The sequence below is a fragment of the Coregonus lavaretus genome (assembly GCF_964263955.1).
Source record: "Coregonus lavaretus genome assembly, chromosome: 2".
NCBI lineage: Eukaryota > Metazoa > Chordata > Actinopteri > Salmoniformes > Salmonidae > Coregonus > Coregonus lavaretus.
In genome coordinates, this window is record NC_139989.1 from 17,326,627 (window position 1) to 17,354,215 (window position 27,589).

The window sequence follows — 27,589 nt, forward strand, 5'->3', positions numbered from 1 at the left end:
TGCGCCCTGAAGCAATGTACAGTTTGTACTGAAGCCTGATATCTGCCTCCTCACATTAAAGTCAGTAACCCTCCACCCCTACCCGGGCCTCCCTGGATTTTGGATGGAATTCTCTACACATGTGTCTTAGGGAAGGGAGTGCAGATTCAGAATGCCCTAGCAGGGTGGGTTTTGTCCACCTGGCCACAGTCCAACAGGGAGAGGGAGGGGGAGCTGTTTCTCCATAGTGTGGTGGGTGGAGGGGGGTTCAGAGCACTGAATAGGTCACTTGACAGCCTCTCTGGGCAGGGGGCGAGAGGATTGCACTGAGGGGTGAAACCGCCCCCTGTGCAATGGATGTCAGGCCAGGGTTTGGCAGAGGGGAGGGGGGGGTGAAAGAGTTTCTTTCTGTGGTAGCTAGCTAGTGCTGAGGTTGTAGGTTAGCATTACTGCATGCACTCCACCTGTTTAGACACGGTCAACAATAACTCACTTGTCTGCCATCTCAAAACGACGTCTTGCTCATGCTAGGACTGCTAGAAGTATTACTCCCTTCTGATTTTTATCGGTCAGCTTATTGCCAAAAATTCAAATGATCTACCTCTCACCAAAGCCAAATACTATTTGGCCCAGTACTACAGTGAGGGAAAAAAGTATTTGATCCCCTGCTGATTTTGTACGTTTGCCCACTGACAAAGAAATGATCAGTCTATAATTTTAATGGTAGGTTTATTTGAACAGTGAGAGACAGAATAACAACAAAAAAATCTAGAAAAACGCATGTCAAAAATGTTATAAATTGATTTGCATTTTAATGAGGGAAATAAGTATTTGACCCCCTCTCAATCAGAAAGATTTCTGGTTCCCAGGTGTCTTTTATACAGGGTACGAGCTGAGATTAGGAGCACACTCTTAAAGGGAGTGCTCCTAATCTCAGCTTGTTACCTGTATAAAAGACACCTGTCCACAGAAGCAATCAATCAATCAGATTCCAAACTCTTCACCATGGCCAATACCAAATTGCTCTCCAAGGATGTCAAGGACAAGATTGTAGACCTACACAAGGCTGGAATGGGCTACAAGACCATCGGCAAGCAGCTTGGTGAGAAGGTGACAACAGTTGGTGCGATTATTCGCAAATGAAAGAAACACAAAGTAACTGTCAATCTCCCTCGGCCTGGGGCTCCATGCAAGATCTCACCTCGTGGAGTTGCAATGATCATGAGACCGGTGAGGAATCAGCCCAGAACTACACGGGAGGATCTTGTCAATGATCTCAAGGCAGCTGGGACCATAGTCACCAAGAAAACAATTAGTAACACACTAAGCCGTGAAGGACTGAAATCCTGCAGCGCCCGCAAGGTCCCCCTGCTCAAGAAAGCACATATACAGGGCCGTCTGAAGTTAGCCAATTAACATCTGAATGATTCAGAGGAGAACTGGGTGAAAGTGTTGTGGTCAGATGAGACCAAAATCGAGCTCTTTGCCATCAACTCAACTCGCCGTGTTTGGAGGAGGAGGAATGCCCCCAAGAACACCATCCCCACCGTCAAACATGGAGGTGGAAACATTATGCTTTGGGGGTGTTTTTCTGCTAAGGGGACAGGACAACTTCACCGCATCAAAGGGACGATGGACGGGGCCATATACCGTCAAATCTTGGGTGAGAACCTCCTTCCCTCAGCCAGGGCATTGAAAATGGGTCGTGGATGGGTTTTCCAGCATGACAATGACCCAAAACACACGGCCCTGGCAACAAAGGAGTGGCTCAAGAAGAAGCACATTAAGGTCCTGGAGTGGCCTAGCCAGTCTCCAGACCTTAATCCCATAGAAAATCTGTGGAGGGAGCTGAAGGTTCGAGTTGCCAAACGTCAGCCTCGAAACCTTAATGACTTGGAGAAGATTGCAAAGAGGAGTGGAACAAAATCCCTCCTGAGATGTGTGCAAACCTAGTGGCCAACTACAAGAAATGTCTGACCTCTGTGATTGCCAACAAGGGTTTTGCCACCAAGTACTAAATCATGTTTTGCAGAGGGGTCAAATACTTATTTCCCTCATTAAAATGCAAATCAATTTATAACATTTTTGATATGCGTTTTTCTGGAATTGTTTTGTTGTTATTCTGTCTCTCACTGTTCAAATAAACCTACCATTGAAATTATAGACTGATCATGTCTTTGTCAGTGGGCAAACATACAAAATCAGCAGGGGATCAAATACTTTTTTCCCTCACTGTATATGAAGGTGTTTTTAGACTAAGCTACACATTGATAGATATAGCCCCCTGGGCAGCTGGATTCCATTTAATTTGAAACCTATGAAATATAGCAAAGTCCACTCTGGTCTTTCCAATTTGATGTTTCTAGGAGATATACTATTTAGACCATCGATCAGCATGAAACATTTGATCTTCGGATAAGTCCCATCCCCCTGATTTAGCAATAAACCACACATTGCAGAGCTGATGGCATTTACAAACTTTGGCAAGCGCTTCTTTATTTATATCCAGGCTGTCTCACAGAGTCACAGCTGTAGTTGTCATTTTTCCATTTTTTTCTTCCTTTTTTTGTAGAATGGGGTAACCCAACACATTTGCACAAGTGAGAGCTATATCTCCATGGTGGTGACCAACAGTCAAAACAGTGTAGTAGAGAAAGAGAGCTGTGAGGAACATGAGCTCTCCTCACAAAGTCATGCAGAGACTGCGGTTACCAGCTATCCATTCAGGTAGACCAATATGAATGCTTTTTGTCAGCGAGAGAGGAGCACACAGTTTAGTTACAGTCTATAGTCAGATGACACAAGGTTTCCATCGTGTCAGACTGAGAGGGTGTCCATGAGTTGTAGTTTCTAGAATGCCCAGAAAGGGGAGCCCTAGAGTCAATAATGCTCCATGACTGCCAACCATACAAGACCAATCTGGGTCAAACACAAGTATTGATTGACACATAATTGAATACAACAACGATTATGCTTCCTTGCTTAGTGCGGTTGAAATACATGTAACCTGTAGTAACAAAAACTCTTATGCAGATAACATCTATGCTGGCTGGGTATAGCACACAGGTTTTTAGCAAATGGTTGAAAAAGGCCCCTTCACAATGGAAATTGTGTAAAATCCATTGCTCTCCAGATCCACTTCCATGCATTAGTGAGAGTATTTACATGTCCTGTTTTAAATGTATAAAACCTGTCCATGCAGCATGCATAGGTCTTTAAGAAATCCAACCTCTTTGTTTATGCTGAGTTAGGTCTCAGCCATGTTGAAGAGAATGTTGACACAAAAGAGATGTCACAAGGACACAATTTTGATGTGACTGAACCTTACAGAAGACAGCAGTGTTGACTTCAAATCAGAAACTGATTTCTGAGAAGGCTTATCCCATCGGACACACACACAAAACTAGAAGGGCCCAGAACTGAGTTGCTGTGGAAGTTAGTTAAAGAGATGGGCGATCCCTGTGGGTGGGGAGACAGGGAGGCATCATCACACCCAGCATTACATTTTGTGGTTCTACCCTATTAAAACTCAACAAGAAGGGCCTAAAATACACCCCCCCCAAGTGTACACAGAGGGACACTAGCGTCCCTGTCCTACAGCTTTAAACATATGGACCCCGATCCTTCCCACCCCATATGTCCCGCCGTTCCCTAAACCAAACACACTGACACAAACAGACAGTCATATGCTGTACAGTTGCTTCTCCCTGAAGAAAAGAAAAACTGATTTACATTCAGATGTTTCCTTTAAAAACGTTGTCATATTCACCCTTGAACAATTTCAACTGGTAACGTAGCTTTATCGGGCCTAGACAAAATCACAGTAATCGTTGTTCATTGTCTATTTTAACCATTCTAATCGAGACCATTGGTGACTCTGTCAAAATGTTCAAGGACAAAATATTGTCAGACAGATCCACTTGGGACAGGTAGTTCACAATAGATGTTAACTAAAAATACAATGAACAAATACCTATTTCCCCATTCATTTCGAATAATAGGATTACTAAAGTTACTGGCCAACATTTGTCAGGCTGCAGTTTCACTGCCCACCCCATGATTCTTTAACATAGAAAATGGTGTTGGTTACTCTCACATCATATTCCAAAATGTGTCCTTCGTTAACATTAAAAACACTGATTTGAGTATTGAGAGGGATCTGTAACTAATACCGTTCCCAAACATGACTTTTGTACAGTTATTATGACAGGACAATGAGCCCCTGAAATACATATCTGTCTAAAATAGCAACACAAACGTTATTCCATCTGCACAGTCATTTACCGTGGTCAAAAAGTGCCGTGAGGGGACAAGTCTGTCTGGGTGCTCTGTGTTACAGAGAGTTAGTCTGTGTAAAAACATGCAGGCTGTACTGACTCTAAGGCGCCATGCTATGGCCGCCAAGTGTTACTACATTACTTTGCCTTGCGCCTACCATTACCTCCTCACCTTAACATCTATCCTCTACAGTCAACAGATATGAGTCTTATTCATCTTGATCCCTTTCACCTTTTAATCTGATGGAATATATTCACTTATACAGAGATCTACTTTTACTGTTACACTGTTTAAGGGAATTACTGTAGAAAGGTGGAAAAAATAAGCTAATCTTCGATTGCATCTTGATTAGTTAATAAGGGGGGAAATCTCATTCATGAAAGCTGCCTTCCTTGAACAAGTTCATTTTTTAAATGACAGACCTCAACATTTGAGCTTCAGAAGGGAAATTAGCCCAAGTCCCGACCCATTACTTCATACTGTAATCTTCATTCTGCTGGTGTAAATTTGGTTCCACACATCAAAACACTCATGCACACTCGGAGCATATTGCTCACATGAACTGTACAGCTAATGATACACTAAAACAATGGGCACAATCCAAACTGTGTGTGAGTCAAGACACTTGAAACATTAGGTTACAAACAACCACTTTGGGCTCATCTGAATAAATCGCAGTGGACCATTATGACCGTTCTTTATGTACAGTACTGCTGGACTCAGCAGAAAAGTCCATCTGGTTGAGATGAGAAGGATCTAAAACACAGTGATCATTCTGCAGGCAGCTGGTACAATGACTTCTAGTCTCTATGGAAAGACAGTGACATGCTAGTAGGTCCTAAGTGGTTGACATTAAAAGCAACCCACTGTGTTAGGGTTCTTTTGAGAAACAAAATGTCCGCCGAGGGCCTGTGTTCACAGGAGTATGGAGAGAGATGTTCGGTCCGTCAGAGCTGAACAGATTGAGGGACGTTTTTTGGACACATGCAATTGGGGGATGGGCCAGAGGTCATAGGTCACTACTACAGCGATTTAAAAAACAGACAAAAAACAAACACAACACACAGAAACACAGGTCTGGGGTCAGATAAAGAGTGCAGAGAGAGAGATGTCTGAGACAGGGCATTTAGGTGTTCCTCACGGCCAAGGCCTGCTCCAACTCCTGTCTCCTCTGCTGGATCTGTGAGAGGGTAGAATGGAGGGGTGTCATCACCATTACCATCACACACACAGAGACCACCTGACATCAATACACCTGAGGTCGATACCCAGTATCAATCAATCTGTAAAAAGGGTAATTTAAATAAAGTTGGATTACTTGTGTTATACAGTAGTGGTAAGAATAGTGTAACAGAGCAGGCACAGCTTCAAAGCTAAAGATGACTATTCCACGCTGATCTCAATTCCCAGTTTGTGTTCCTACTTGGATGCTGTGTTGTGTGAGTTGTTGAAAGGTTTTAAGGTGCAATGTTTGACGTGTCTCCTCACCTTGCTGTAGAAGTACCGGCTGACAGCCTCCTGGGACCAGGGCTCGTGGTAAAACTCTGCCCTCCTCTCCTCCTCGGGGTTCCCCACCACATCCGTCATCAGCTGCAGACAATAAGAGAGCATGGTTAGTGATATGTGTGTGTGTGTGTGTGTGTGTGTGTGTGTGTCTGTGTGTGTGTGTGTGTGTGTGTGTCTGTGTGTGTGTGTGGCCCTCACCTTCAGGTCTCTGCTCTGGGACTTGAGCCAGTCCTGGATGTAGCCCTTAGGATCCCTGGAGAAGCTGAGCATAAAGTCCCTCTGGATCTTTAACTGGTTGATGGACTCAATGGTCTCATGGATCTAAAGGGTTCATAATGATCACTGATGTCAGAGGACAGCTTACACAAATCTACTCTACTAAGCATATGAAAATGACTTTCCAATTTCAATACACCAATTGATTTGAGTCACTGCGTTTTCTACGGATTTGTATTCAGATAGTGTAAGAAACGGTGGTGGCAGTGTGAAGAGCAAGGCTTTTCACACAGGAACATGAAGCCACAACACCTTGGTGTCACACACATGGTAAAGATAGATTTACATTGCGGAGATGCGGGAACAACAATCCCGCTTCCGACACCTCAGCTTTTCCCTACACTGCATTGTATACTGGTGAGATTAATGGTTACCCAAGGCGTGCGTAAAAGTGTTAGCAAGTGTTGGGGTCAATTCCATTTAAATTCCACTTAAATTCCAATTCCAAATTTGCCCCATTGAAAAGCATTAAAGAGAATTGGAATTGGAATTTCAGTGTTGAAATGGAATTGACCCCAACCCTGGTGATAGCATGTCAGGCGACAAGATTCTCCGGGAGAATCAGATAGAAATGTATCCAACAGAGTCAGACTGCTCTGAACGGTACTTAGTCGTCCCGCATCTCCGCAATGTAAATCTACCTTAAAAGTCATCTTGGGTAATTGTGATTGGCTATCCTTCCTGTGTGGTTGTCCCACCTTGTTGTCCAGTGAGGCGATCTCCTGCTGGTTGGCAGTGGAGAGCAGGAAGCTGCTCATCTGGCTCTTCAGGGGGTCCTCCACCTCCACGTCGATGTCATAGCACGCTGTCTTCTTCTGGTCGTTAGGGTCCACACTGTAGGTAAACGGGGGGGATGATGGTGAGAAGACTTTGAGGTTGTTGGCAGCATTTCAAATGTAATAAAAATGTATTTAACCAGGTAAGAACAATGAAAAGGTTGGGAGGCGAGAATGCTGGTGGTCTTTCTGTATCTTACCAGTATTCTTGCCTCCCATGCTAGCCTTTTCATTTGTATTGTAATATCTGCCCTTTGGGACGGCATTACCTGTGAAACACTGTACCCACATTCTTATTAATCAGCTGGATTTTTATACTGTATCTTTTTCAACTTTTTTTGTTGAAAGAATTTGTAATTTTTCATGTCGCGTTTTATGACCCGGCATTCACCCTTAAAACCAGGAATTTGCCATGTAGGTATTAAGTGTGAGCTGCTCACCTGATGACGTGGTTGATGACGATGGGGTCAGGGGGCAGGAGTAGGTTGGTGAGACGCTGGGGGATCTCCGAGAACTTGAGCCGCGGGCAGTCAAAGATCTGAGAGGAGACAGTAACATCTCAGAATACAGGCCTAGCACCAGAGATGGGCAAATGTGTGTCCCAAATGGCACCATAGTACCTATTTAGTGCACTACTTTTGACCAGTGCTCCTATGGGGTAGTGCACTATATAGGGAATATGGTGCCATTTGAGACACAGGCAACAACATGGCAACAGCTAACAGGTAATACAGTACCAGAGGAGAACTAGAAGAGTGTAGTCTACCTGCTGAAAGTACTTGTCACAGTTTATGTACTCCTTATCGTGGGAGTCCTGCAGCTTGTTGGTCTTGACATACTGCCACAGGGCCTGGATGATACAGGAGCGGGTCTGGGTGTGGATACCCAGCAGGCGAGCAAGACGAGGGTCCAGCTTAAACTGGGGGGGCTGGGGAGAGGTCAGAGAACACCATCAGTACTAGCCCAGACAGGAACTAGGAACCTCAGACAGGAACTAGGAACCTCAGACAGGAACTAGGAATCCCAGACAGGAACTAGGAACCTCAGACAGGAACTAGGAACCTCAGACAGGAACTAGGAACCTCAGACAGGAACTAGGAACCCCAGACAGGAACTAGGAACCTCAGACAGGAACTAGGAATCCCAGACAGGAACTAGGAACCTCAGACAGGAACTAGGAACCCCAGACAGGAACTAGGAACCTCAGACAGGAACTAGGAACCTCAGACAGGAACTAGGAACCTCAGACAGGAACTAGGAACCTCAGACAGGAACTATTACAACTGCCAGATGACAGCTGCTTTGGGGACACGTTTGACACACTTCTGAATAGCTTTTAGCCTCATGTACTACTGAAACTAGGAAAGCACATGAGTGGACAACAATGTGAATACCCACTGGGCAAAAACTGGTTGAATCAACGTGGTTTCCACGTAATTTCAACCCCAAATTCAATGTGATGATGTTGAATCAACGTGGAAAACTGATTGAATTTGCAAAAAGTCATCAGCATAAGAGATTTTCGTCTTTTTTTCACCCAACTTTTAACCTAAATCCAATGACAGGGTGACATTTTTGGTTGGATTCACGTTAGTTGACAACTCAACCAAATGTAAATCAAAACTAGACATTGAACTGACATCTGTGCCCAGTGGGTAGTGTCTCTATGGCGCCCTCACCTGGTAGTCTAGCATTAGCAGCAGTGTGCAGCGCACGCTCACATCCCCTGGCCTCTTCACCTGGAAGCCGTCAGTCTCCTGGGTGGTGGGAGTGCGGTGCCACTAGCAGGAAACACAGAGACAAAAACTCCACCTTGAACACTACCTACAGGCACCGGCCACGGACTTCCAGAACATTCTGAATGTGTACATACAAACGTGCACACAAAGACGATAAAAGAATACAAAACCAAATGTGTACACTTTCAACGAGCAGCCTTGCTCTCGACCCTTTGTGTTTGTTGTCTTTTGGAAGGCTGAATCGCTGTAAAAGAATAGATCATGCATGGTGTGGTAAGGAACTGAGTGAACTACCAAGACAGCAGAGGGTTGATCATTTGTTTTTGCAGAGTCGCTAACTGATATGTTGGCAATAATGGTCAGATTGAAAATGACAATCTGCAGAGATATTTTGGAACCTAACAAGAGCATGGCTTATCAAGTTGAGACTGTACCCTACCCAAATGAAACCTCTATTTGGCATTACAGTCATTATGTATACATTTTCTCCTCTGTTATCCGGGTCTCAAACCCTCCTTGGTATTTTATCTATGTGGAAATGTTAGTTGAGTCTGCATCTTACCTTCGCTTTACTGGTCAGCAGCTAAAAAGAAAAACACTTAAAGTTCCCTGCGTTTCAGTGCATTGTAGCCACTTAGCATGCAACACTGGGAGGGAACTGGGAATGCTTTTCTACTTCTTTACCCACTAACTCAATGTAGGGTTTCCACAAAGATGTTTTCATAATTGTGTTATGGTACTTTAGGGTCGTGAAACATTTTGTTAAATGGACAGATTCATTCCAAGCAAAGCTTTATCTATGTTGTTTATCCTTGCTAAAATCTTCTAAGGTATTCTCTAAGGTGGGAAACCTTGAGAAGTACTCTTACATCTAACACTCAAGGAAGCATTTTGTCAATCCATAACACATACTGCAGTGCTGGGTGAATTTGATTCCAGTGTCAAAAACATGATTTCTCTCCAAACCATGTTTTTACAATTCAAAGGTCACAGAATTGTATGGTTGGAACCCCAGACACCATTCTCTGGTAAAATCTTCATTCTCTGATAAAAGTGGATTCCTCGAGATCCTAAACCCCTTTAATACTAAAATCAGATGTCATAAACTCGCTATATGAGAGTAATAAGGTGAATAGGACTGGCTGTGATTCTACTGCCTCTTAAGTAAAAGATCTGTTCTCGGATGATGGCATCATCCAGCTAACTGAACAACAGTGATGTCAGGTCTTCCAGTAGCCAACAATACCAAAATAGGCTAAATACATGAGAATAGTGTATTTATTTTCTCTGAATCATAACTAAATGCAAACCATCTGGTATCACTAAACCACACATGTAGCCAATGGCCTAATCTTGTACAGCGGGAGTGCAGCAATATTGTGAGCTGCATTGTAACTAAAGATACAATGCCAAGAGTCTTTAGTGGTTAAAGACTACGGTTAACCCCTTGTTTGCCCAAAACCTGCTGAATAGATCTGGATGAGGCTGAATGGCGGGACCATAGAATTAGAATGAATAGAACGGACGTCTCCATTCAGGTTAATTATGCCATAATGGGTGGACTGGGGGCCATTTTGAGGGTCCCCAAAGCAGTAAAGCACAAAGTGACTACAAAAAATACATTTCATTCTCATTCTATTTCTATGGGCGGGACACAGACAGGGTAGAGGAGACGAGGGTGAGACAGAGAGGACAGAGGGTGCAGGCATACGGTCATCGGTCATCAGAGAACATGAACTCACCTCTACCAGGTGGTTGTCAGGACCATACAGGTCTTTGTCTAGCTCGATCACCAGGCTCTTGAAGAATGAGGAGAATTTCCTCTTCAGCTTCCCAGGCTATGAAACAAAGCGAGGTGGTGAGTTAGTTTAACATGGATGGAACATTTGGGCTGATATGAACATTTTAAGAGTGTAACAAGCAAAAACTCTCACATGCACACATGCACACACACACACACGGGCAAACATGTCTACATTGTAGATAGGGTTTCCCCCTTTTGTAAACCAGTTTGTTGTAGTCTGACCCTATCTTTTTCCTGGCTACTGAACATCAGTCTCCGGGAGTAATTCCAACTAAACCACTACGAAGTACTGTTCAACACCTGCCTTAGAAAACTTGATATATACTGTTGTCATTGACTATAGCAACATTTCTTGGACACCAAAGTAGTGATATCATTGTATCTACTGTAAGCCCTAGGGGACGACCAAAGACGTAGAAGGAGACCACATACAATGTGAAAACAGGATATTCTCAGGGTCCACTTCCTTAAAAGTTGATTCCAAATATATGTGGGCTCTAAAACCTTAAATGGTCCAAACCGCTATGAAATGACAACCCTGCCTCGAAACTGATGAGTGCATTTGAGTCGAGCCACCATTTGAAGTCGAGCTAACTCTGCAAAAGCAATCTATGGCCATCTTGCGTTTCCTGCTGCAGGCATAATCTGTGCAAACATTTTGCGAAACATTGATCATTCCTCCGAAGGCCTAACCAAACAAACAACTCTTGTTGCTGACTGAAGTGGGCCGACGGTGGAGTCATGGACATATGTTAGAACTATACCAGACTGCCGTACATGACTGTGGGGCAAACACACCACAAAGCAGCTCCTGGATCAAAGAGCTAGCAATTTTCATACTTGGTTGAAGGATTAAGACATGGCCTCAGTTTTTATTAAGGTATTTCACCGTGGTCAAAAGTAATTTTAACCCACCATGCTGCCACATTCAAATACCAACCACCAGAAAATATGTCCTGAGGAGAAAATGTAACTGACTTAGTGGTAGGGATACAGTTGAAAAATAACCGTTCATAACCACCAACATCCATAGAGGAGACTTTACAATAAGAGAAAATAGGAACTAAACAAAATCAAAGGATATTTTGCTGAATCGAACAAACCAGTAATGATTAATTGATACAGTGGCATTGCATTGTACTACAGGAAGTAGAACACTCACATCATCCAGCAGCTTCCCCTCAACCCGCAGCTCCCATGATGCAATACTGCCGTCCGAGTCGTCAGCATCAGGCTTGGCAGGGTTGAAGGTGTTGGAGATGTACAGCCTCAGTTTACGCTTTTGCTGTCAACACAAACACAAAGAAGGTCATTTCTCTACACATCAGTCTTGGCACTTTGGTACTAGTATGTACCAGTATCGTAATGATTTATATAAACTGAAGAGTAAAGTATAGTAAACTATACAGTATAGTATAGTGTAGTGCATAGTATAGTGCATAGTATGTATGTAAAGTATAGTATAGCATAGTATATTATACCGTGTTGGGGAAGCTACTCTGAAAATATAGTTTACCAAGCTACCAATTACTTCACACTGGAAGAAGTTAAGCTACACTAAAGCTACCTTTAAGAAAAATATAGTTTACTTAACTAAAGTTACTTTAAAAAGTAGTTTACTACATCCAAACTACTTCATGAAAAATAATCATATGTAAATCTGAAATGGTGGACCATTCTTGATACACAAGGGAAACTGTTGAGCGTGAAAAACCCAGCAGCGTTGCAGTTCTTGACACAAACCGGTGCACCTAGCATCTACTACCATTCCCCGTTCAAAGGCACCCTCTGAATGGCACACATACACAATCCATGTCTCAATTCTTGAACCTGTCTCCTCCCCTTCATCTACACTGGCTGAAGTGGATTTAACAAGTGACATCAATGGAAGGGATCATAGCTTTCACCTGGATTCACCTGGTCAGTCTATGTCATGGAAAGAGCAGGTGTCCTTAATGTTTGTACACACAGTGTAGTATAGTATAGTAGTGAGATACTTTAGGCCTATGATTTGTTACCTTCATGGGTCTCTTCAGGGCTTCCTGGATGTCCACCCGTTTACGCATAATGGTCTGGTCCAGTTTACGTTCAAAGGCCAGCAGGTCCATGTAAGCCTGGGACTCCGGGACCAGCTCCCGGATCTTATCAGAGGGGGGGGAACAAGAACCAATTCTCTCAGTCAGAGTCTCTGACAGCCCACACAGTATACTGTATCATATCCAATGCTATACCTTGCTTTAGAAAAAAAAAATAACTTATATATTTGAGCTTTGGTTTTATTAAGGCACGGTAAGGCATACTGCCATCAAAGCATGTCTGGTGTCTGCACTGCAGCTGTGACTGTATTCTCTAAAGCCATCATTTGCCCCAAAAATATTTTTGTCCTTCTCTAACAGAAGGAGTGACACCTAATGAAGGTGATAGAGCCGGCAGTAGTGCCCATAGGAGCTGTGACTGCCCAGCACCGCTCACTAATTGGTGCACCAATCCAGCTTTTAGTGCTGCTAAGTCCGCATTTGAAATGCAGAGGGTGCAGCAGAGCCAAGACAACCCACCGCCCCTACCCTCCCTGAGGGAGTCGGCACACTGCCAAGGCTGCTTACCAAACTGGGCACAGACTCCCAGATTCTCCCACTGCATTACCCCTCCCTTACTCTTTCTCTCTACCTGTCTCTCCCTTCATTGTTCCCTCGACCATCTCATTCCTTCTCTATCTGCATGTCTGTCTGTCGCCAGGTTGAGGTGTAGTGCAGACAGAATGCATTGACAGACATTCCCTGTCCCTGAGTCATCGTTGTGGCGCCTGAGTCATACAGCTATCTCCATTCCCTGTGTCTGGCTTGTGTTACGATAAGACCCACAGACTACAGAGATGCCTATAGGAGCGACTGAGAGTAGCATGGGGCTCCAGTCCACTGTCACCAACAGCAGCCTTTACAAAATCAACGGCCAACCAATGCAACCACAGGCTGGGCCGAGCTGAGACAGGGCAGGGAGTGGAGAGCGGAGGCTATGGCTCAGGCAGGCAGGCAGAGGACAGAGGCTCGCTGTGGGTTTCTTTTGCCCTGACTGGGACCACACACTGGACACACCCTCACCTATGGAGAGAAGATCAGACCCTACACCCAAACGAGGGCACTACGTTCATCCACCTCTGGCCTGCTAGCCCCCCTACCTCTACGGAAGCACAGTTCCCGCTCAGCCCAGTCAAAGCTATTCGCTGCTCTGGCACCCCAATGGTGGAACAAGCTCCCCCACGACGCCAGGACAGCGGAGTCACTGACCACCTTCCGGAGACACTTGAAACCCTACCTCTTTAAGGAATAACTGGGATAGTATAAAAGTAAAAGTGGTTGTCCCACTGGCTATCATAAGTTGAATGCACCAATTTGTAAGTCGCTCTGGATAAGAGCGTCTGCTAAATGATATAAATGTAAATGTAAGATGTGCCCACTCTATTGCCTCATTCGTTGTGTCATATTCGTTCTGTTTCCTACCAGTCTATTGATTGTTCCATTCGTAAATAAGATGAACAATTGAAAAGCGGCGCCCACTGCCAAGCCTGCGCCAAGCCTCTGATCACCCGGGCATCTCCTTTCGCTCCATTTCTATCAACACATAATCATCTGCCCCTCCAAGCCCTGAGATCAAAACACACACACGCGGTTTCTATTCAACAGAGAATCGCACACACAAACACTCCGGTAACGGGGGGGAAAAAGCAAAATATATGCAATCTCACCCTCTGTGGAAGAATTTTGTCGGCCATTTTCCTTCTCTTGGCGCTACAGAGGGAGAGAAAGACAGAGAGAAAAAGGAAAAGAGAGCATGTTACTATGGTGACTGATAGTGTAGCGCCCAGGCCATCTGCTAAAATCCTGGGCCACATCCAGCACCCCAGTGTCCCAGCTGTGTGTGCGTGTGCGGTGCGCATGTGTGTGCATGCGTGTGTGTGTACGCAATGCAGATGTGTGTATGTGTTTTGGGGGATCCAGCAGAGGCAGGCGTATGGTATGCCACCTGGAGAGCAGGAACCCGTGACATTCAAAGTGTCACATTAAAAACCTCATGCACTAACCCCTCATGACTCATGCTATACCATCCACTGCATATAGATTGTGTGTATGTTTGTGAGTTTTGGCTCCTATGCCAACAGTGGCTGTCTCCAGAGCCCAATATGCTATGTGACCACCAATGACAATGCTTCCGAATCCAACTTTCTTCTTTCCGATGAGGAATAAGATAGTTTCCTATTATCTTTCAGCAGCTCACAGACATTTTCAAATTCTTTGGGTATGAAAAAGTATTGAAAATGTATGGAGAGATATTTCCATTTCCTGTCTTGGACATCATTGTTACGACACCTGATGGGTTACTTACCATGGATCCCTGCTAAGGCAAATGAGGTGTGCTGGTTTGGTTTAGATGCCTTCAGACTCTGCTTGGCTGTCTAGGTAGTGTCTGCAGCTGCAGTCTGTGCCTCCTCAGTGAACTTCGGCTTACATTATGCTTTTGTTATTTTTGTTACAAATCGGTTATCCCCGAAACAGTGGTGCATTGTTAATATTGGGCTCAGACACTGATTTGAGAGAACAAGTTTGAAATAGTATACAGTGTCATTGGTTTGTGCTCTCTCAAGCTCCTCAGCACATCTGGTTGGGGTCCAAGGGAAGCCATTTTGGAAGCCCTGCGTTTAGTATACCATAGGACGGAGACGGACATGTATAATCTAACAGTTTGGGATAGATATAGTGTGAGGAAATGGGAGTGCTGTAAAACTGTATTAGACATTGGTATACCAGCAGGGACCTCAGTCTCACTCAGAAATCTTTTAACGGAGCAGGGCAAAATAATTACGGTATGTTAACGGGCCAAATAGTCAAACACTTTAGAGCAATATCGGGGTCTGGGTTACATTTCAAAGGGATCTGAGGGTCTTAAACTGGGAATCAGTCTAGAGATCATATCTTGGCAAAACAGAAAAAGTTGTAGTTGATAGGAGAGGTTAGGTTAGGGCATCCTTTGGTGTTCAGCTGACATTCCTAAAAGAGACACAGTATAATTTGTTCCCATCATGCCATGCTTCAGTCTACAGCATGCATCAGCACATTCTGATATACCGTTATGAACACCTGGTTAAGCTTTCCTCATGGGGAGAGAAACACAGGGGTTTGTTTGGGGTTACATGTGGGGGTGGGGTGACCGCGCCTACACTAGGAAGTGCTAGGGTCGAGTGTCGGGGGTCAGGGGAGAGGGCAGAGGGCAGAGTGGCGAGAAAAAACCTGTGAAAAAACGGACATGCAGCAGAATATACTCCTACTTTGATCCGAGCGTTGGATCTGATTGGGCATCTCTCATGTCCATCTGCCTCGCTGGCATCTCATTGGCTCCAGGGAATCCCACTGGCTTCCTAAGGGTTGATGGGATTTGAAGGTTGTCCGATTAGAGAGGTTGGTTGGTGTGGCAACACACTGGTAGCAGCAAGCAAGATGTCTGTACTGAAGGACACACTCTGTGGTCGTGTGTGTATGTGCATGTATGACAATGGGTGTGTTAGTATCGGTGCAAGTGTTTCGGTAGTATGTACAGGCAGCAGTGTGGGGGTGCATCTGTGTGCATGCACACACAAAGTGAGAGAGGAGGACATAGTGGATTCTGGTGATCAGTGGATCTGGACGTCTCATTGGACGCTTGTCCAGCAAGGAAGGTTCTCATTGGACCATGGGGAATCATGCTTCACTCACTTCAGTGTTTCAGTGTTTAAATGGCACACTAATAACAGGCAGACACACTGGTAATGAACACACTGGGACAAATACACAGAGTAGCACACGAGGAAAAGGACAGAGAAGCAGAGAAAATGTCACCTCTCTAGTTCTGCTATGATCCAGGTAGTATTGATGAAAGTAGCTTGTGGGCAAACTGGGCATATCTGGATGCTTCTATGTAGGCAGTGTGCTTTCTCTGTAGTGTTGAATATCTGTGGTGCTGTAGCTGCACCTGAACTTTTTCACGACTCAGTATGGACTGTCCTAGAACTCTCAGCCAAAACACCCTGCCTATTGTCTAATGTATACACTGCAAAAAGTATCACATTAAAACTGATCTTTGACTCCACTGCAATTACACAAAACTATTTCTAGCATTTATGTACATTTACATTTGAATATGGCCTATTTTTCAAAGCAGTGGCAGGTTTGTGTGGGTAGGAAAGCGCTGTCTCGACACGGCGAGCTCACATGGGTCTAGCCAATAGCCATATGGTCTCAATGACACTGCAAACTCAGGTGGCTGTGCTCTGCTAGGCAGTTGACTGGGGAGGGGGCCGTCGATTACCAGAGGACAAGCATACACTTTCCCAGAGATAGTGTCACCTACTGGGTCACCCTGGGCCATCGATCAGGCAGGCCCGCCACAGGGAGGGAGCCATGGAGGTGGGGGGTGGAGGACCGAGACAGGACAACATTTCCCTGGCCCTTGTTTGACAAGGCTGCTTAATTGTGAGTGGATCAATTGCACTGCAGAGAGAGGAGTGCATTTTGATCTTCTCTCTAGTAACTATACCTGGCTAATTCACCACCCTCAGGAATTATTCATGAGTCATAACTCTTGGTCTACATGTGAAGCACAACACACTCTGTGGTTGTTCATTGGATAGACTGATTTGTTATGATTATTATTGGGATAGACTGATTTGTTATGATTATTATTGGGATAGACTGATTTGTTATGATTATTATTGGGATAGACTGATTTGTTATGATTATTATTGGGATAGACTGATTTGTTATGATTGTTATTGGGATAGACTGATTTATTATGATTATTATTGGGATAGACTGATTTGTTATGTTTATTATTGGGATAGACTGATTTGTTATGATTATTATTGGGATAGACTGATTTGTTATGATTGTTATTGGGATAGACTGATTTGTTATGATTATTATTGGGATAGACTGATTTGTTATGATTATTATTGGGATAGACTGATTTGTTATGATTGTTATTGGGATAGACTGATTTGTTATGATTATTATTGGGATAGACTGATTTGTTATGATTATTATTGGGATAGACTGATTTGTTATGATTGTTATTGGGATAGACTGATTTATTATGATTATTATTGGGATAGACTGATTTGTTATGTTTATTAATGGGATAGACTGATTTGTTATGATTATTATTGGGATAGACTGATTTGTTATGATTATTATTGGGATAGACTGATTTGTTATGATTATTATTGGGATAGACTGATTTGTTATGATTATTAATGGGATAGACTGATTTGTTATGATTATTATTGGGATAGACTGATTTGTTATGATTATTATTGGGATAGACTGATTTGTTATGATTATTATTGGGATAGACTGATTTGTTATGATTATTAATGGGATAGACTGATTTGTTATGATTATTATTGGGATAGACTGATTTGTTATGATTATTATTGGGATAGACTGATTTGTTATGATTATTATTGGGATAGACTGATTTTTTAACGGGGAGACAATGCATTACAGCCCAGAGCCCAGGTCAGCTCTCATTCTGAGGAGTGTAGATGGTAGACAACAATATACCATGACAGCTAACAGCTAACAGACCACAGACCACAAAACAGACCGAAGACAGCGGTCATACATTGGCTTAACCCAACCGCTCAATGTAGATGAGGGGTGAGCAGTGTCAGAGAGAGTAGTGGAGAGGTTGCAAGACTAAAGCAAGCAGAAGGGGGAGCCCACACAGAGATACTCACTGTACAACAGTGACAAACACTCAGTCTGATAAATGCAGATGGTGAATTGCAGATATCACACACAGAAACATGACCAGAGGCATGGAGAAAACAGGGCTAGGGGACAAACCACAGACACAGAGCCATGCAGTGGTGAGAGGGGACGGGGTTGGATCTTGGATGGATCCTGGACGTGTGACTCACTTTCTGGCCCGGTTCTGGACGTTCTGCTGTTGCTGGACCTGCTGGGAGGGGGCAGGTCTCTTACGGCTGGGCTCCATGACCGGGGCGGGCAGGCCGGGCCGCACCGTGGGGCTCCCACCAAACGGAGGTCCGGGGGGGCCCATGGGAGCACCCTGGTGGGGCATCCTCGCTCCAGACGGCATTCCAGGACGCTACGGAGAGGCGATGGGAGACACAAGGGTTAGTTACTGCACATATCAAATACACAAACATCCTGGTTCGGTAAGTAGTGTACATTCATATGACTGGACTGTATCAGGTGTTTTAATGCAGGGCTGGAACAAAAGCCTGCACATACTGATGCCTTCCAGGACCAGGATTGGGAACAAGCCCAGGATTGTCCTAGCCCAGGTGCAATTTACTCCAGTTATTCCGTTAATAAGACATTGAATGAATGAAATCAAGTCTCATTGTATTAATGTGTGATGATTCCTTTTTCACTCTCTCATCTCTAATTATTGGTGATATCAAGAACACTCAAAACATATCCTGAAGAAAGGGCCAACAGTGCTTCCACACACACACCTGCTGGGACATTAGACTGAAGCCAAATGTCCAAGTGGCTAACAATCTAGCAGTGTGTGTGCTGTTGTGTCTGATGCCCGGGCCCCCACTAGCAGAGAGAGGCCTGCCTGACAACCTTGTGAGTCATGGGAACAGCTGGGTTGCCCAACACCTGTGGCCGTCTATCTGTTGGTCTGTCTGTCTGTCTATCTGTCCCATGGCAACAGCTGTTGTCCCAGGAAAAAGGCTCTGCTCAACGCCTCAGCTAACTGTCTGACTAGAGATGGAATCAAAATGTAACCCAAAGAGCTACCCAAATGAGAAAAGAGAACCCAAAGAGCTACCCAATGAGAGGATCGAACCCAAAGAGCTACCCAATGAGAGGAGAGAACCCAAAGAGCTACCCAATGAGAGGAGAGTTCCGGAACCCTAGGACTCTCTGTGCAACAAGCATGAAAATACAAAGGAACGTGGTTCTATCTCAGTTTTATTACGACATCAACGCTCCATGAGATTAGAAAATAAATAATTACTTTTTTGAGAGGGAAACATTTCCTAATACGGTATTTCCCTAAAATTGTTGACATTCCATTTGAGACTGTGGTAAATCCAACAAAACTACAAAGGAAACACCACGTCATTTTAAGAGGACATTGTATGCCAATTCTAATGACTGATTTTGCTTTTCTTTGTGGATAATATTGTATTATAATAATCATTCCACAAGGAGGAACTGTGTCACATTGGTTATTTCACTGCATTCTTTGAGTGAGGCCTATAATAACCTATTCTTACATACACCTCCTGTCCTGACTCCTTCAATAGCCACTTCTTATTCATAACAAATAGATGACAGAGGAGCCCTTGTGATCTGGCAAATAATCACCTTTACAACTTCGTATCAAAGTGGTCTTGGTAGGAGAGTTTAAAAGCCTTCTAGGCAGCATTCCATATGGTGCCCTATCCCCTATATAGTGCATTACTTTTAACCAGAGCCTTAAGAGCCCTGGTCAAAAGTAGTGCATTATATTGGGAATAGGGTGCTATTTGGAACGCAGGCCTAGTCATTATATCAGTCAGGAAGTGAAGAGTTTCGTTCCAAAAAGCTATATCCACCAATTGTTCATATTTGTTTTTTCATCAGAAATGATTGCGTGTGTAAAATATTACTGCTCTCAGATTTTTTATTCATAGATTTTAAATGTGTATTAATATAGGGTTTGTTGCAAAATGCTATATAATGTTTGTTTCCTGTATATTTGACTGTGATATGTTGTTATCTCACCTAGCTATCTTAAGATGAATGCACTAACTGTAAATCGCTATGAATAAAAGCATCTGCTAAATGACTAAAATGTCAAATGTAAATATTTTACATACAGGTGACAGGTCTCATGTTGCTGTATTGATTCATTTTTTAAAACACTTTTACAAATATTAATGCCACAAATGTACCGTTTGTACAGTTCTTTATTACAAATGTAGTTATTTGTTACATTTGACTGTGTAAAACCTAGCAGTACTACTTATTTCTCTGAGAGTGAGGCGGATATATAGCGTTTTGCAACAAAACATTATTATTTGTCTCTTTAAAATGAAACCATCAAGTGATACATTTACATTTACATTTACGTCATTTAGCAGACGCTCTTATCCAGAGCGACTTACAGTTAGTGAATACATATTTTTTTTATACTGGCCCCCCGTGGGAATCAAACCCACAACCCTGGCGTTGCAAACGCCATCCTCTATCAACTGAGCTACATCCCTGCCGGCCATTCCCTCCCCTACCCTGGACGACGCTGGGCCAATTGTGCGCCGCCCATGATTCTCCCGGTCGCGGCCGGCTGCGACAGAGCCTGGATTCGAACCAGGATCTCTAGTGGCACAGTTAGCACTGCGATGCAGTGCCTTAGACCACTGCGCCACTCAGGAGTTGATAGATTTCAAACAAATACATGTCTGTCATTGAACAGACCAATCTTTTTCAAAGTTCTTTAAAAAGCAAAAGCTAATTCACCAACATTTCTGAAAATGGATATATAGCGTTTTGGAATTAAACTCTTCAAGTGGTTCTGCAGTATGGTGCCCTGGTGGCTGTGAAATGTGGCACCTCACAGAGTAGGAAACTGAGTGACAATGGTACCACATTACTGACCACCACCTCCCTAGTTCTCCTGGGAACAATAACAGACATAACACAGTAACAGGCCATACAGGACTAGCGGTGTACTGCCAAATAAGATCTCTGGGATTATCTCCTATCACCCATGCTCTATTAAGCTAGTGCTTCTGGCATTTCTCATTGGGGAAAGACTGCAGGTTTTCAATAGGCTCTAAACTGTTGTGAAAGCAAGATAAACCCAGTTGGTGTGTATTGGGAGAAAAGATAACATAATGTATGCACATCTACAATTAAAATCAAACAAAGACACTTACTGACATCTGAACAAGCACACCCAAACACTATGAATCAACAGCACTCATAACTATATCTGTTTATTAACTCCACTTATTTGTCTGAGTGACTGTGTGAAATAGAGTTGTGGGAGACGGTGGGAGTAGACAGAGCCGTTTGTGTCACTACTGTGACCTCGGGTTCCCACTGGGCACACCATGTCATTGCAACGTGGATAATTGGGTAATATTTGTTTGAGACGTTGATCAATGAGATTACAAACACATAAAAAAGACAGCCAAAAGTTAGTTGAATTTCCAATGTGTTTTCACTATGCTTTCAACCATCTACAAGCACAACCAAATTCCAATGGAAATGTCTGATATATCGTTTGTTTATACAACAGATTAATGTGTTATCACTGTGCTTCATCTAAAAGCAGAACCAAATGACCTGAATTGCAGTTTAGATTACATTAAAAGTACATGGTGCAAGTGATCAATGCCGTTTGGGAATCTGCACAGATTATTACAGCAATTGTGAAGATCTCCACAGACCTGCGACGGCCTCTGCATGCTATCTTGAACATGATCGCTTATATGATTACCTACATTTATGTTTGGTTGATTTGGAGACTTCTTTAAACTTGTCGACAAGTTAATAGGCTATTTATTGTATTTCAAAAGTGATATTGAATGTTTTTTGGTTGTCACCGCAACCAAATATCAACATTTGAAGGAGATTTATATTCTACTTGGATAGTTCCATCTGTGCCACTGACTTAGTCTGGCTTTAATTCCAGTTTGTTTAGAAATTAATAATTGATCTGAGGACCCATGCCAAATCTTTTCAGTCTCCTGAAGGGGAATAGGCTTTGTCGTGCCATCTTCACGACTGTCTTGGTGTGTTTGGACCATGATAGTTCGTTGGTGATGTTGACACCAAGGAACTTGAAGCTCTCAACCTGTTCCACTATAGCCCCGTCGTTCCACTACAGCCCCGTCGTTCCACTACAGCCCCGTCGTTCCACTACAGCCCCGTCGTTCCACTACAGCCCCGTCGTTCCACTACAGCCCCGTCGTTCCACTACAGCCCCGTCGTTCCACTACAGCCCCGTCGTTCCACTACAGCCCCGTCACCATCACAACCAAGAATCGAAGTTAAAGAGTAGGACTAAATGTAAAAAACTTTAAATGTACTTCAAATAAAGTTTGATTTGATTTAGTTCAATATCACTAAATTCAATCACTAAATATCATTACATTTTAAATTAACCAGAGGTTGAAACACTAGGCCTATTGTATTGTCTATTGTTAGTTGAATTCTGGGTTGAATTGAAACAATAACTGTTGAGGACTTTGCAAACGCTATATAGGCCTAAATAGCATCATTGATGATATATGAGCGATAAAGTTTGTTCACATTTCATTTGCTCTGTTAAACCTACCTTTTGGAATGACTTTGATAGCAACAGTGAATGTATTTCATTTTTAAATGGAGATCTCTCCACAATCATTCTCACAATAGCACTAATAATCTGTTACAAATATCATAGCTAAGCAGGGCTTGTTTAAAACCCTGGATGGGAGACCAAAGGGTAGCTGTAGATAAATTCTCCAGTAGGAGGTGTTGCCCAACCTATAGTTTTTTTTCTTATAGTGGATATAACGTTGAAGATCTGACGTTGTTTTAAAGGTACAAATTCAATATATTGTCTATGTGGTTACCCCGATGACATAATCCTGTGGTTGAAATTTCACCCTCAAAACAACAGTTTGTGTTGGTTACTTTTTTCAAATCCAAAGTAGATTCCAAATTGCACCATATTCCCTTCATAGTGCACTACTTTTGACCAGGGCCCATAGTGCTCTGGTTAAAAGTAGTGTACTATATTGGGGATTATGGTGTCATTTGCAACCATACTAACAGCAGGCCCACATTGGAAAACAGTCGCAAAAACAGCCATTTTATAACCAGTATAACTTGAGGAACAAATGGCAATGGGAAGTAGGCCTACAGTGTCTGTATTTTTTAAAATATATTCTACGCTCAAAGTGCTCAGATAACACCAATAGCCACAACAATGCCATAGTCTGTGACTGTGGCTTTAAATTTCATATGACCTAGTGCCCTTTAAAATGTACATGGAGGGCGAATGTCAATGACATGCCTGTCAATCGTTTCTGGCTCAAAGTTGAGGAGAGATTGACTGCATCACTATTGGTCTTTGAATGAGGCGTTGAGGGTACCAAACTATTTGTTCAAGCAGTTGGCACACAGTTTGGACACTCATCAGTACAACACAAGACATGCAACCAGAGGTCTCTTCACAGTACCCAGGTCCAGAACAGAGGCTGGGAAACACACAGTATTAAATAGAGCCATAACTAAATGGAACTCTCTGCCACCCCAGGTAATTCGAGCTAGCAATAAAACCAGATTTTAAAAAACGGATAAAAGAACACCTTACGGCACGACTGGGACTGTGAAGAGACACACAGAAATGTTTATGCATTTGGTATTGTATTATGTATTGTATTATGTATGTGATACGTGGTTGGGATACGACTGTGATATGTGGTTGTCTCACCTGGCTATCTTAAGATGAATGCACTAGCGGTGGGTTGCTCTGAATGGGAGCATCTGCTGAATCAAATCAAATCAAATTTTATTGGCCACATGCGCCGAATACAACAGGTGCAGACATTACAGTGAAATGCTTACTTACAGCCCTTAACCAACAGTGCATTTATTTTTTAATTAAAAAAGTAAAATGAAACAACAAAAAAGTGTGGAGAAAAAAAGAGCAGAAGTAAAATAAAATAACAGTAGGGAGGCTATATATACAGGGGGGTACCGGTGCAGAGTCAATGTGCGGGGGCACCGGCTAGTTGAGGTAGTTGAAGTAATATGTACATGTGGGTAGAGTTAAAGTGACTATGCATAAATAATTAACAGAGTAGCAGCAGCGTAAAAAGATGTGGTGGGGGGTGGGTGTGGGGGGGCAGTGCAAATAGTCCGGTTAGCCATGATTAGCTGTTCAGGAATCTTATGGCCTGGGGGTAGAAGCTGTTGAGAAGTCTTTTGGACCTAGACTTGGCACTCCGGTACCGCTTGCCGTGCGGTAGCAGAGAGAACAGTCTATGACTAGGGTGGCTGGAGTCTTTGACAATTTTGAGGGCCTTCCTCTGACAACGCCTGGTATAGAGGTCCTGGATGGCAGGAAGCTTGGCCCCAGTGATGTACTGGGCCGTACGCACTACCCTCTGTAGTGCCTTGCGGTCGGAGGCCGAGCAGTTGCCATACCAGGCGGTGATGCAACCAGTCAGGATGCTCTCGATGGTGCAGCTGTAGAATATTTTGAGGATCTGAGGACCCATGCCAAATCTTTTCAGTCTCCTGAGGGGGAATAGGCTTTGTCGTGCCCTCTTCACGACTGTCTTGGTGTGTTTGGACCATGATAGTTTGTTGGTGATGTGGACACCAAGGAACTTGAAGCTCTCAACCTGTTCCACTACAGTCCCGTCGATGAGAATGGGGGCGTGCTCAGTCCTCTTTTTTTCCCTGTAGTCCACAAGCATCTCCTTTGTCTTGGTCATGTTGAGGGAGAGGTTGTTATCCTGGCACCACACGGCCAGGTCTCTGACCTCCTCCCTATAGGCTGTCTCATCGTTGTTGGTGATCAGGCCTACCACTGTTGTGTCGTCGGCAAACTTAATGATGGTGTTGGAGTCATGCCTGGCCATGCAGTCATGGGTGAACAGGGAGTACAGGAGGGGACTGAGCACGAAATCCTGAGGGGCCCCCGTGTTGAGGATCAGTGTGGCAGATGTGTTGCTGCCTACCCTTACCACCTGGGTGCGGCCCGTCAGGAAGTCAAGGTTCCAGTTGCAGAGGGAGGTGTTTAGTCCCAGGATCCTTAGCTTAGTGATGAGCTTTGAGGGCACTATGGTGTTGAATACTGAGCTGTAGTCAATGAATAGCATTCTCACGTAGGTGTTCCTCTTGTCCAGGTGGGAAAGGGCAGTGTGGAGTGCAATAGAGATTGCATCATCTGTGGATCTGTTGGGGCGAAATGCAAATTGGAGTGGGTCTAGGGTTTCTGGGATAATGGTGTTGATGTGAGCCATGACCAGCCTTTCAAAGCACTTCATGGCTACAGACGTCAGTGCTACGGGTCGGTAGTCATTTAGGCAGGTTATCTTAGTGTCCTTGGGCACGGGGACTATGGTGGTCTGCTTGAAACATGTTGGTATTACAGACTCAGTCAGGGACATGTTGAAAATGTCAGTGAAGACACTTGCCAGTTGGTCAGAACATGCTCGGAGTACACGTCCTGGTAATCCGTCTGGCCCTGCGGCCTTGTGAATGTTGACCTGCTTAAAAGTCTTACTCACATCGGCTACGGAGAGCGTGATCACATAGTCATCCGGAACAGCTGGTGCTCTCATGCATGCTTCAGTGTTGCTTGCCTCGAAGCGAGCATAGAAGTGGTTTAGCTCGTCTGGAAGTATTGTGTCACTGGGCAGCTCGCGGCTGTGCTTCCCTTTGTAGTCTGTAATAGTTTTCAAGCCCTGCCACATTCGACGAGCGTCAGAGCCGGTGTAGTATGATTCAATCTTAGTCCTGAATTGACTCTTTGCCTGTTTGATGGTTTGTCGGAGGGCATAGCGGGATTTCTTATAAGCGTCCGGGTTAGAGTCCCGCTCCTCGAAAGCGGCAGCTCTACCCTTTAGCTCAGTGCGGATGTTGCCTGTAATCCATGGCTTCTGGTTGGGGTATGTACGTACAGTCACTGTGGGGACGACATCATCGATGCACTTATTAATGAAGCCAGTGACTGATGTGGTGTACTCCTCAATGTTATCTGAAGAATCCCAGAACATTTTCCAGTCTGTGCTAGCAAAACAGTCCTGTAGCTTAGCATCTGCGTCATCTGACCACTTTTTTATTAACTGAGTCACTGGTGCTTCCTGCTTTAGTTTTTGCTTATAAGCAGGAACCAGGAGGATAGAGTTATGGTCAGATTTGCCAAATGGAGGGCGAGGGAGAGCTTTGTAGAAGTAAAGGTGTGGAGTAAAGGTGGTCTAAGTAAAGGTGTGGAGTAAAGGTGGTCTAGAGTTTTTTTTCCTCTGGTGGCACATTTAACATGCTGGTAGAAATTAGGTAGAACGGATTTAAGTTTCCCTGCATTAAAGTCCCTGGGCACTAGGAGCGCTGCCTCTGGATGAGTGTTTTCCTGTTCACTTATGGCCTTATACAGCTCATTCAGTGCAATCTTAATGCCAGCATTGGTTTGTGGTGGTAAATAGACAGCTATGAAAAATACAGATGAAAACTCTCTTGGTAAATAGTGTGGTCTACAGCTTATCATAAGATACTCTACCTCAGGCGAGCAAAACCTCGAGACTTCCTTAGTATTTGATTTTGTGCACTAGCTGTTGTTTACAAATATACACAGACCGCCACCCCTTGTCTTACCAGAGTCAGCCGTTCTATCCTGCCGATGTAGCGTATAGCCCGCTAGCTGTATGTTGTCCATGTCGTCGTTCAGCTACGACTCGGTGAAACATAAAATATTACAGTTTTTAATGTCCCGTTGGTAGGATAACCGTAATCTTAGGTCATCCAATTTATTCTCAAATGATTGAACATTGGCTAATAGGATTGATGGAAGAGGCAGTTTACTCGCTCGCCGTCGGATCCTTACAAGGCACCCCGACCTACGTCCACGATATCTCCGTCTCTTTCTCATGCCAATGACGGGGATTTGGGCCTTGTCGGGTGTCTGTAGGATATCCTTCGCGTCTGACTTGTTGAAGAAAAAAATCTTCGTCCAATACGAGGTGAGTAATCGCTGTCCTGATATCCAGAAGCTCTTTTAGGTTATAAGAGACGATGGCAGAAACATTATGTACAGAATAAATTACAAATAACGCGGAAAAACACACATAATAGTACAATTGGTTAGAGGGGTGTAAAACGGCAGCCATCTTCTCCGGCGCCATTCTAGTAGATGGCTAAATTGTAATGTAAATGTAGTGCTATGCATGTACAGTCGTGGTCAAAAGTTTTGAGAATGACACAAGTATTGGTCTTCACAAAGTTTGCTGCTTCAGTGTTTTTAGATATTTTTGTCAGATGTTACTATGGTATACTGAAGTATAATTACAAGCATTCCATAAGTGTCAAAGGCTTTAATTGACAATTACATTAAGTTTATGCAAAGAGTCAATATTTGCAGTGTTGACCCTTCTTTTTCAAGACCTCTGCAATCCGCCCTGGCATGCTGTCAATTAACTTCTGGGCCACATCCTGACTGATGGCAGCCCATTCTTGCAT

At 43.8% G+C, this 27,589-nt stretch overlaps 1 protein-coding gene across 1 annotated transcript in view; it reads right to left on the minus strand.

Annotated features, from left to right (window-relative positions):
- Positions 1 to 2,444: 2,444 nt before the first annotated feature.
- The window catches only part of LOC311100296 (SWI/SNF-related matrix-associated actin-dependent regulator of chromatin subfamily D member 3-like), a 33,006-nt gene continuing 7,861 nt past the window's right edge, over positions 2,445 to 27,589 (minus strand). The window contains exons 2-13 of the mRNA XM_084141158.1: positions 18,307 to 18,497; positions 14,101 to 14,143; positions 12,377 to 12,499; positions 11,521 to 11,643; positions 10,297 to 10,392; positions 8,495 to 8,596; positions 7,582 to 7,743; positions 7,256 to 7,353; positions 6,738 to 6,873; positions 5,962 to 6,084; positions 5,746 to 5,847; positions 2,445 to 5,437 (exon numbers count right to left, since the gene is read on the minus strand). Coding sequence (XP_083997284.1) covers positions 5,384 to 5,437; positions 5,746 to 5,847; positions 5,962 to 6,084; positions 6,738 to 6,873; positions 7,256 to 7,353; positions 7,582 to 7,743; positions 8,495 to 8,596; positions 10,297 to 10,392; positions 11,521 to 11,643; positions 12,377 to 12,499; positions 14,101 to 14,143; positions 18,307 to 18,497 — 1,353 coding nt within the window. The 3' untranslated portion in view covers positions 2,445 to 5,383. The remainder of the gene's footprint in view (positions 5,438 to 5,745; positions 5,848 to 5,961; positions 6,085 to 6,737; positions 6,874 to 7,255; positions 7,354 to 7,581; positions 7,744 to 8,494; positions 8,597 to 10,296; positions 10,393 to 11,520; positions 11,644 to 12,376; positions 12,500 to 14,100; positions 14,144 to 18,306; positions 18,498 to 27,589) is intronic.